Below are 11,347 nucleotides of genomic sequence, written 5' to 3'. Positions count from 1 at the left end.
TATATATATATATATATACCTATACATTTCAAATATTTATTATATTCTATTACTTCTAGCTACCATTTGCACTGTTTAGTCATTATTTTAAGCTTTACATCAAACCTTACTAGCTAACTGTGTAGACCTCTTGCTAACTATGTTTCTCACTTAACAGTAACCCCTGTTCCTGCTACGGCTGACTTGTGTGTACTTATGTGCATATATGTTTTTATTAGAAATTCTTTTTTTTAGTTTAGGTACTTCACAGTATTTGACCATACCTCCTGGTAACTGCAGGAGTACTCCCTGGGCCTCTGCATCAATGAAGTAGCAAACAATATGGCAAAGCAGCTTCAGCTACCGTTAGATCTTAACATATTTTGATTCCTATTATCTTAATTACATTAAAAACAAAAATTAAATCAAATTATTTTGCCTCAAGCATCATCTTCCACTCAGTTCCTAAATGCTGGTTTTCTGCAGTCATACAGTGTGTCCCCTGGGATTGTGTCCCTCTTGCATGACCAATGATGACTCAGCCTTGGCTATGATCCCTGCAATTTACACATTTCAGAATAACCGGGGCTGTCACAGAAGGAGACAAATGGTTGTCTTCTTCAGCTTAAAGCAGAACAGCCGTCAGGAGAGATGTCTGTCTCATTCTGTGTATGGAAAATTCAAGACAGTTTAACAAAAAAACTGGGCTAAGAACCCCTTAAAGCGTCTCATGCTACTTGTGAAAGAAAAGCTCATTAAAAACACAGACCCTTGTAAAAATGACGATGCCTGTCAAATGCTTTTATGTTAGCACTTAAATTTCAGTTCAGGTTTCACATCACATACAAATAAATCAGCAACAGATCAGTCTGTGACTATTAATCATTAAAAGTAGTCGTCAAGTTAGACAGGAAAGGAAAAAAGAACTTTAAAACATAAATTATTAGTATTTTCAATGCAAGAAAATGCCAAAAGGTTGTGACAGTAACTCATTTTCAGGATTACGTCAAATAAAGCTTTAAATGGTCCAAAACATGTCCAGATTTGAGATTTTACATTCGTTGTCAATAAACCAGTGTTCACAGCCTGAAGACCTACAGTATATCTCTGGTTTGTAATAATTAAGTTCACTAACATTGACTAAACTGTCAGAATAGGAGACAGATAATGTTTCTTTGCAGGAGTATCATGGCAGTGCTCTATGGATGCCAATGTTGGTTGGTGCGACACTTTGCTCCACATGTCAACAACTTTTGGATAGATTGCCATGAAATTCTGTGCAGACATTCGTGGTCCCCAGATGATGAATCCCGATGACTCTTGTTATCCTCGGACTTTAACTCTGTCGCCACCATGAGTTTGACATTAGTGGTTCAAAGTGAAATATCAACCCTTGTTTGTATTGACATGAAATTTGCTTTCTTCTATTGGGGATAAATTCTAATGAAATTTTATATCTATATTCTATCTATGTAAAGATATAAACAACAAAATAAAGGGCATTTCCATCAGGCTCAACTGTACCCTCTGTGTTTTGCTAAATAGTTAATAGCATGCTAACATGCTAAAGTAAGATAGTGAGCATGTTAGCATGCATAGCACCAAGTACAGCCTCACAGAGCCGCTAGCGTTTAAAATAAATTGTAGCCTAATCTTGTCTAGTCTCTAAGAATTTGGTATTCTGGATAAAGCATCTGTGTCTGTGTGACTTTCAAAAGCATTTTAATAAAGTTGATCATTTCCTGCTATCACAGACAGTTTTGTTAATTGGTCCCGATCCTTGAGGCCTGTGGTTCATTTTGCAAATTCCAATTAGATAGTACTTTGTGTGTACTGCTGGTTTGTGAGTGTAATTAATACCATTGTCTTGTACACAAATGTTGGACATTTCTGTGCTGACGGCACAATTCTCTGTTTTGCTGATTCTGTTCAGGCGAGCTGTTAAAAACCTGCCGTTTGCATTTTGTGCTCTTCAGAAGTCCTCTTATCAGTCTCCAACTTGTGCTGAATAGTAATAAAACTCCAATATGCTGTTTCCCAAACTGGAAATATTATTGACCTTCAGATCAGCATTCTCATTGTTGCTGATATTGAGGCAGTCTCTCATTATACAGTAAATTCTTAGGTTTCAGAAACGATACAATCTACGTTTCCTGACAGCCTGAGAATGAAAAACGCTATATGTCGCAGTGCAGAAACTACGCCGGTTTCTTATATTCTGTACACAACATTTTTGAAGGCGGCTTTTTTTTGTTTGATTTGTTTGACACACAGCAGTCTGCGTGCTGTTTATCTGTAGGCTGATAGCTGCAGAACTCTTGCAAAAGCTGTCCTGGCTCTTTCATATTCGAGGTGAGTATTGGTTTTTGTGTTCATAAAGCTCTTCTCCAACACTTACCACATCTTATTTTGTATATTAGGTTGCAGTATTGGAGTTGATCACACTCGCTCTGACCGCTGGCTGATCCTCTGTTACATTCTGCACTTTATTTTCCTGCAATAAACTGCAGTACATCCCGTAGTTGTAAGATTTAGCCATTAAAGGACAATTCAGTAAGCTTATAGTAACTACTTGGTAAAGGCTGTATGGATAAAATAAATATCACAATATTAAGATATTTTCCTTTATGTTGATGTGCCAGGTTCAAAGGCTATTTTTGACCATGTAAAGAAAACAATACATTTTCTGGAACTTTCGATAAAGTTGAATTATTTTCATTATTATTTAAACTCTTATTAACATTTATTGTCTTGATTAATCCGTTTGTTTGGTCATTTAAATGTCAGCAAATATTAAGAAATGCTTAAATGCTGTTACGTCTTCAGATGTCTTTCTTTGCCCAACAACCCAACGATCAGTGGTCACACACTGCACAGATAAGATCTTCACATTTGAGTATTGTTTGGTATTTTTACTAATCGATTATCAAAGCAGGTGTAGATTAATTTAATCTGTCAGTCAATTATCAATATTATCAACTAATAGTTTCAGATCTATCATCTAGGAAATTGCTCTATGAACAACAAATATTATTAAAAGGGAAATAAATCACACACACTTCCTGCTTCCTATCTACAAAACACTATTTATTGATTTTTTGTCACATAGAATCAATCACAAAAACTGTGGACGTGTAACTGTACACATATGTACAAATTCATGACATAACTTGACTCACTGCAGATATAAAACACACAGAACGTATGTGGGTATCGCACACTGTCATACAAACAATTCAAGACATTTCAGCAGACCATCATTTATCATATGCCACCTGCAGCATGTTCAAGGGCGACAGCATATGAAGCCTCTGCCCATCATATGTATAATTACGCTCCTAACAGGTGTTTTCCAGCACACTGAAACCTGCAATCCAGTTTAGAAGCAGTCGAAGACGCGAGCGCGATGCAGGCTCATAATTCTAACATACCGTATATAAAGGAATCCTTGGGATCTTAAGAATTTCCCAACATCTGGAGCCTGTGAAGACTTTTTTACGGATGTTTTAAACAGCCTGAAACTAGGACAACTATGAAAGGAAATTGTATGTCATTAGACAGTAAATGGTTGGTTTGCTTTTCCACCAAAAAACAAAAAAAGAAGGAGACAAAAAAAAGGTGCAGACTGATGTGAATATCATCCATCATTACTCCGAAGACTTCTCACGTCACTGGATGTCATCATCATCAAACAAATCCTCAAAATCTGTGGAAGGAAAACAAAAAACAAACAAACAATTACACCAAAGTCACATAACAGCTGGACAATGAAACTCTGGCTGCATTTCAGAAAGGTTTCTGCAAGCCAGACACTTTCTCATAAAGCAGCGGAGGTTGGAGGGGTGCAGGGTGATAAAAGTAAAAGGATCTGGGAATGCAATAGCTGAGGAGGCTGCTGAGTACCTTTCCTGTGGGTCTGATAGTTTGTGGGGTCAGAGGTCAGCAGGAGAACTGTATGAACATGCATGAGAACATGTGCCACATCCTCTTGGTTCTGCAGGTAGCTTAAAGGAAAATAAGCTTTCATTTTCTTTAGTGAATGTTAAAACATTCAGTATATTAGATAATACCTCCTATAAAGCTGCTTTATCGGGGGATATATGTGTCAGTTTGTGTGCAGCGGTTCATTGACACTGCCTGTTTAGATATGAAAATGAATTGGCAACCTGCCAAATATTTGCTGGTTCCAGCTGCACAAATGAGAGAATTTGATGTTTATCTTCAACATGAACGATAGTGAACCGAGTATCTTTTTAACTGTCATCAGATTCTCTACATTGTGTACGGTCAGTTATACACTGTTTAAAATATAGTTGCACGCCTTATTCCTTACTGCATACTGCATATAGTGTAAATATTTTCATTATAGTTTTTATATTTTCTATTATATCTTTATTAGTATTTTTATTCTTTATTGTATTTTTACACTGTTGCTGTGTCAAACTTGAATTTCTCCCACGTGGATCAATAAAGGAACATCTGTATCTTAAATTATCACTTTGATCTGTGAGAACCAGCATTTTTCACTATTTTCTGCTTTATTTTTAGGCAAAACAAATGAATTCATCAAGGAAATAATAGACAGATGAACTTAGTTGCAGTGTGTTTTTCTGCCACTCTTGATTATTTTTATTATCAATTAATCTGCCCTTTTTTCAATTAACTGTTTGATCCAATAAAAGGCAGAAACAACCTTCACTTCACTTCACTTCACTTACTTGTTTTCTTTGTAGCAAATCTCTTGAACTCTTGTAGAACTCAGATATTTACAATGTAAGTATATAATATAATCACACACACACACACAGAACCTAAACCTAAAACATATGTACGTAAATAGTCTGTTGCTGAAGGTTCAGTGAAAAGACATTTTGAGTGATCGTCCTACATTGTTAAACTTTAAATAGTGTTCTATTCTTCTTGCTCACTTACTATTGTCTGTATTCAGCCTACATACAGTACACTGTGTGCAGACTGCACACAAGAGTTTGTTATGCAGTCCTCCTCGTGCACAGACTGCTGTTTAAAAAGGAGTCATCAAACACACAGAACATAGAAATCAGACAGCAACACGACAGAAAAACAACATGATGGATGTAATTAAAGCCTTCACGAATAACAAAACACATTACCTACAATGAAAGACAGGTACGCTCAGGTGACAAAATTCCTTCTGTCCTGTTCTAACTGCTGCTCTAACAGCGTTATTTAGGAGATGGGTACCAATATCAGGATCTATGTTTTTAATATTTTAGCCTCTATTAGCTCGGACCTGTCAAGTTCTTCCACGCCAAACTCAGAAAACAAATTCTTTATGTACATGACTTTGTGTCTAGTTGTCCTGCTGAAACAGTGGAAGCGCCCTATTGTCTAAAATATCCTTGCATGCATTGTAGCATTTAGATTTCCTTTAATTGGAAGCAAAGGGACCCAACCACCAGATCAAAAGGTTCACAGAAGTACGTGGACATCCAAAGAGATTAATGCATGTGTTATTTAAAGTTTAATTTCAGCCTGGTAAGTAAAGGCTTTGTAAAACATTAGACCTAAACAATTAAAACACGCTGAAGTTCATTTTCCACAGATCCGCTGTAGCCTGAATGTTCTCGAGCGGTGTGAAATAAATTAGCACGCTCTGTCACTGCAGTTTCACTTTTATTGCTGTGAAAGAATTGAGCCAGTGTGTCACTGATTGTTTAAATGAACGCACATTAAAATCCCTTTAAAATGTAGGCCAGGGGGATTGAGAGCTGCATTCAATAAGCCTAGAGACAGTTAAGTGGTACACATCTCTATCGGGAGGGAATAAAGCCTTCCAGCCTAAATGAGCCTCGTACAAAGCACATCCACAGAGCTCCCGCTGTCAAGTCTCTGTGTCGCATATGGCGAGAAGTCACGGCCGTTTGATGTTGCTGCGCCTCGGGACAAAGATCACACTACATTATAAAACACAGTTTGTAAAAAGGGGGGGCGGGCGCACGAGGAATGTTTTGGGGCCAGTAAAGAGATTTCCTGCTGTGGAACCAGCAGCACTCTGACGCCCAGGGGTAAAGTAACATCATGTGTTAATCGATTCAATCTGCCCTGACTGACAATTTCCTATTTGAAGAGGACTGAATCCTCCTCACTTCACTTCAGATTATCTGAGTAGGAAAATTAATTTGCACTGATACATCTACTGTCAGTCCCTTCTGGATTTCATCAGCTTGTTTGCGGCCTGAAACGGCTGATTTCATTTCACAGCAGCTTTTCTAAGATGTTACAATGCACGTTGCAGTGTTTTTAGGCATTTTATTGCAATTAATTTGAAGGAGAAAGTGAAAATTCCAAAGAAAGTTTAGATTTGTTTAAAATAATTAATTAAAAATGAAAAACAACTTGTTCCAGTGAGAATGAAATTGCAGTTCCAAGTTACCAAAAAGGCCCAAGATAAATGTGAACTGTTCACGTCTGCATCTGTCTTCACAACAAGAAACAAAGGAGGTGAGCGTGAGGATGTTTTGCAAAGGAAAGCTGCAGAAAAGTTGCAGTGATTAAACATTTAAAGGTTGTGCAGAATTCATTGGTTGGAGAGGGATTGATCTGTGAAATCCTTTTAGAGGATCATTACAGCACAAATGTGTTGTGAGGTTCTACCTAGAGGTGAAAAGATTAATTGACACCTTTCATAATGTCAATAAAAAAAGTGTTGAGACTTCCTGAAAAATGTTTTCCATCCAAAAGAAAAGTCTCTAAAAAGACTCTATTGTATAACAATCTGCTGAGCAGCCTGGAGTCTGAAGTTTGTAAGAACACTAATTTTGCGGAACAAGACAACTTGACAGAGCAATTCTAGTATCCAGAACATCCAACGGTGCTTTAAAATAACCCAACCTTGCTACTTATTGGACTAGAGCAGTGACTGGAATTTCAAGTCAGAGAAAGGCAATGAGTGACAACAGCATTAGCATTAACTTCTGCAACTTCTGGCCCCTAACTCTCCCAGATGAAGGCAATAACTGGAGTAATAAGGTGTTTCATCTCCAGGCAAATAAGGGTATTGTTGAAATACTCGATACGCACCCAGTTGGCAGCATTTCAGAGAGAAGTGTATCTTGGAGATGCTCCAAATGTTGCTGTGTTTAACCATTATTTAGTACTGTTAGTGTGGTCTTTTGGGCATTTAGCTCACAATACTTTAAATAACTGGCTTGTGGAAATATTGTTTTACTTTTATTTTACGTACAAATAAACATATAAACTGATTCTAACTTAATCTTGGCTAAAATGGACTGAAATGAGTAAATACACAACTCGGCCCTATTAAAAAGTGGCCTGCTGTGTTTACAATGTCTGGAGTTTTGCTGCTGAGAATCTCGGGGGAATCAGGTGCAAAGGTAAGACGTGGCTAGGTGTATGTTTATCTTTACCATTGAAGAAGTCCAAGTGAACGGCCTTTTCATTGGCAGCCAGGTCCATCAGCAGTCCTGTGCTTCCCCCAGCCTGCCGGAGAACAAACATGCAGCTCAGAGACACAAACTTAACTCAAGACTGTCAGCAGCACGTTACGAACAATCTGTTCGGATAAACGCGTCAACAATTCAATTCAGCTGAGCTCAAAGATAAATCCGCACGGTATTTGTGATGGTTTACAATGTAGAAAATGCTAAACCATATTTTCTGAACAACCACTTCAGCCTGTGTTCGTCCCAATCAGCAGACAGCTTCTCAATGCGAAAGGCAGATTTTTGTTTACTTTATTTACTCATTTAATGATGGTGCTCATTAATATTTGAGAATTGTTGGACTGCTACTTTGTAAAATGAACTAATGTCATATCAGGAAGATTGTGTGACCACATATTGTCTGGGTTGGTTCACATAATACCAGTATGTCGCTCACTTACATTCACTTATAAGCAGAGCTGCACAATTAATCAAAATATTACCGAAATTGCAAGATGACCAGGTGCAATATGCAAATCACAAGAGCTGCAATGTTTTGATAAAAGGTCATAAAACCAGCATAATGAACTACTGTAGTGCTGCAGAGATGAGCTGGTCAATAGATCTTATAAAAACGATTTCACATCATTTTAATAGATTTTATAATAGGAAATTAAATTTGTGATGAAAAAATAATCGTTGCCACACTAATCGTGAATCATATCACATATTTTTCAGCTATGTTTCTGCAGCTCTACTTAGTAGTATCTAAATAAACGTTACTAATTAACTTAAGTGAGTTTAAATCACTTTTTAAAACACATCTCTTTTAAAAAATCCCTTTTATTTATTCTAGCACGCTGCTTAATGTCTCGTATTTTACGAGTATTATTGGGTTTTTTTATACATTAGCTAATGGGTATTTTAATCATTAATTTGCATATTATTAACTGTTAATTTGCTCCAGTGCGATAATATATTTTATCTGCTTTATTGCTGGTTTTTATTTGTACTTTTATTCTCTTTTAATGTAGTGCTGAGTTTATTCATATTATTATTATATAAAGTTAACGGTGCCAAGAGTCAGAAAAGCAGGTGGTAAAACAACATCACGGTGGGAAACGATTAGTTAATGGTATTATTAATGGTATTATTAATGACTTTCAGAATAAAGTTAATGAGGCTCTAATCTTTTATAACGGACGTTGCTACAGCAACTAAACGGACGGTTAGCCAGCGAGCTAACTGACCTCGTCCAGATCAACGTACGGCCCCGCGCCCTCCGGAAACATCTCATCCACCGCGGGTTTCATGGCGGTCGAGTTGGATTGATCCTTTAGTGGCATTGATGAACGAAAACACGAGATTTTACCGTCAGATTGTCATTAATTTATCAGCTTTAATTTATCAGCTTTAACGTATCAGCTAAAGAAGCTAAACAACTGCCAAGCCAGCGCGGTGCTCGGTAAAAATAAGTCCGACGACGTGAAGTTCGAGTGCAGCTCACGAAGGTTCCGCTGAGGTCAGAATGAGATAGATAGATAGATAAAGATAGACAGACAGACAGACAGACAGACAGACAGATAGATAGACAGACAGACAGACAGACAGACGATAGACAGACAGACAGACAGACAGACAAGAACGACAGATAATAGGATAGATAGATACTTTATTTATGCGAGGGGCAATTCAAGTATCCAGTAGAATACAAAATACAAAAGCTAAAATTAAAAACCCTAAGCTTAAGAATAGAATTAAAATAAGATAAAAGATAATATATATATATATAATAAAAATAATGGATGAAGTCCTGCCATCTTTCATATTAAACACATGAATATTTAACGTTGTTCTGAAGCTGCTAATTTTCAATGAGGCTAATAAAAATGTATTTATTTTATAATTTATTTTTATATTTTCCTTCTCCAAGGAGGATTTGAGCTGTTGCAAAATGCTGTCAAGTAAACAATAAATCAAATATACATATGCTTTATATATCTTTAAAGCTGTTTTAAAAGTTTATGTCTGTCATATATAATTATGACACTCCCATATATGTTTCATACATTACACTACTACCGATAGGTCTTGCAGTTGGGACAAACTTAACATTGATGACAAACTTTACCTTTAAGGGTAATTTGTCACTTTAAAAGTATTATATAAAATGAATAGACTTAATATCAGCCATTTTATTACATTAAATAGCAGTTTTTGTTTCTGACTCTATATACAGTATATGTGTGCCTCCCAGGGCCTGTAGAAATCCTGCACACTGATGTTCATACAGAATGTTTTCATTAAAAAGATGCAGAAGATCACATGAAGTACGTTTCATTGACTTTTATTGACTCTAATTAGAGGCTTTATGTCACCAGTTTGTGGTATAAACATCAGATTTACTTAATATCATACGATTCTTCTGTTGTTTACTGCCCATGAAACAACAAACATTGATCATTAAGACAACATGAACAGAACTGTCAGCTCGTAATATTACAAGCAGTGAGGATGTGTTAAATAAAAACATGTGTAAACTATGACTTAGCATTCACTTCTGCTATACTCAAAACACCCTCACATACAATTACTTAATGAACAATATATATTTATTCTCATTAAACGTAAGGAAAACTCTGTTCCACACATAAACAATCTGAGTAAATGAGCTGAGTCTACCCTCCTGTTCACAATCACAATAAAATATTAGTCAAAGATTTTTCTGGAACAGAGGATGAATCATCTTTTCCCTCCTGCCAACAACAGCCCTATCTGGTGCTGCTCTTCTGTTGCTGCTCAGAGAGTTTTGTCGCAGCCTTGCTGCCTGCTGGCAATCATCCTGCTGACATCAATGTTGTTGTTGGCAAAGATCTCCTTGGCTTTCTCGACGGTGGAGTCCGGCAGGGTTCGTGTGCGGCCCAGGATCCAGGCGAAGTCGACGTGGAAGAGCCTCAGGACGTCTGTGCAGGAGTACACCAGGGCGGTGTTCACGTAGTCAGTGGACAGGATCCAGTAAGGGGAGTAGGGCAGGACTGTAGTGTTAAGGAGCACATAAAAATATCACCTACAATGTTTTTCTTGATCTGACACAGGAGGAAAAAGTCTAATAGGAGTTACTAACTCCCTAAACACCACACAACAGTGGCAGTTATTCCCAAAAATGACTCAAATGTCTCGCTCACCGTAGGAATAACTTATTCCCAGCTTGGCGGGATTCTTCAGATCCTCTATGACTCCAGTCCCTTCGATTTTCCTCAGCTCTCCTTTTCTATTTTATTCCAGACGGTTAAATTTCATGTCGGATTAAAGGGGAATACAAACCATGCAAATATTACCTCCACACTCCGTAATTTGCACAAAGAAATTGCAGATAGGACTCACAGTATTTCAGAGCTGACCACTCGAATGGAGTTGTCCGTCTTCAGAGTGAAATTGGTTTCGATGCAGCGTCCCTTCTCAAACTGGGCCGGCAGTTTGGCAATTTCAAACCATCTCCCCATGAACTGAAAGGGCAAAAAAACGCACACGAGTTCAAAGACAATTCTGAACACAGTAGAAGGTATGAATAAATCTACATGCTTTAATGGATTCAGTAAAATGTAAGGCAGGTGTCCTGTCAAACCTCAAAGTCCATTTACTTACATTTCATATTTTACACTCCACTTCACTACATTTATTCAACAGCGTTTTGCTTTGCAGGTTCATTTGTTATAGAGTATATAGAGTACTAACCCTAACCCAGACAGTAAAATGCTACTTGAACATTAATGCATCAGTAATAATAATCCAATAACATTTTACCTTAACACCCCCAATTTATGAGCAATAGTTTAACACACTATAATGTAGGAATAAGCAGATATAAGGGCATTTTATGTGTTTATTAATGTAACCCTAACTTCTCTTATATACATATTTTATACTATCTATATATGTTTATA

The 11,347-nt window shown here is 37.1% G+C and overlaps 3 protein-coding genes across 3 annotated transcripts in view; all 3 read right to left on the bottom strand.

The window, feature by feature from the left end:
- Window positions 1-302, bottom strand: part of and2 (actinodin2) — a 7,800-nt gene extending 7,498 nt beyond the window's left edge. Inside the window, exon 1 of the mRNA XM_035670385.1 lies at window positions 264-302. Within this exon, the coding sequence (XP_035526278.1) occupies window positions 264-302 (39 nt within the window). The remainder of the gene's footprint in view (window positions 1-263) is intronic.
- A 2,743-nt stretch (window positions 303-3,045) lies between these two features.
- Window positions 3,046-8,894, bottom strand: LOC118335112 (COP9 signalosome complex subunit 9). Its single transcript, XM_035671313.1, has 3 exons — window positions 8,654-8,894; window positions 7,389-7,461; window positions 3,046-3,685 (listed from the first exon to the last, which is right to left on the bottom strand). Exons 1-3 carry the CDS (start codon window positions 8,747-8,749, stop codon window positions 3,648-3,650), a joined length of 207 nt encoding a protein of 68 aa, XP_035527206.1. The 5' UTR covers window positions 8,750-8,894; the 3' UTR covers window positions 3,046-3,647.
- An 882-nt stretch (window positions 8,895-9,776) lies between these two features.
- The window catches only part of apoda.1 (apolipoprotein Da, duplicate 1), a 1,922-nt gene continuing 351 nt past the window's right edge, over window positions 9,777-11,347 (bottom strand). The window contains exons 2-4 of the mRNA XM_035671180.1: window positions 10,788-10,909; window positions 10,589-10,674; window positions 9,777-10,438 (exon numbers count right to left, since the gene is read on the bottom strand). Of these exons, the coding sequence (XP_035527073.1) occupies window positions 10,203-10,438; window positions 10,589-10,674; window positions 10,788-10,909 (444 nt within the window). The 3' untranslated portion in view covers window positions 9,777-10,202. The remainder of the gene's footprint in view (window positions 10,439-10,588; window positions 10,675-10,787; window positions 10,910-11,347) is intronic.

The sequence above is a fragment of the Morone saxatilis genome, unplaced genomic scaffold, assembly GCF_004916995.1.
Source record: "Morone saxatilis isolate NCDOM2014 unplaced genomic scaffold, NCSU_SB_2.0 Contig23, whole genome shotgun sequence".
NCBI classification, from domain to species: Eukaryota; Metazoa; Chordata; class Actinopteri; family Moronidae; genus Morone; species Morone saxatilis.
This window is presented reverse-complemented; position numbering and strand designations above follow the sequence as displayed.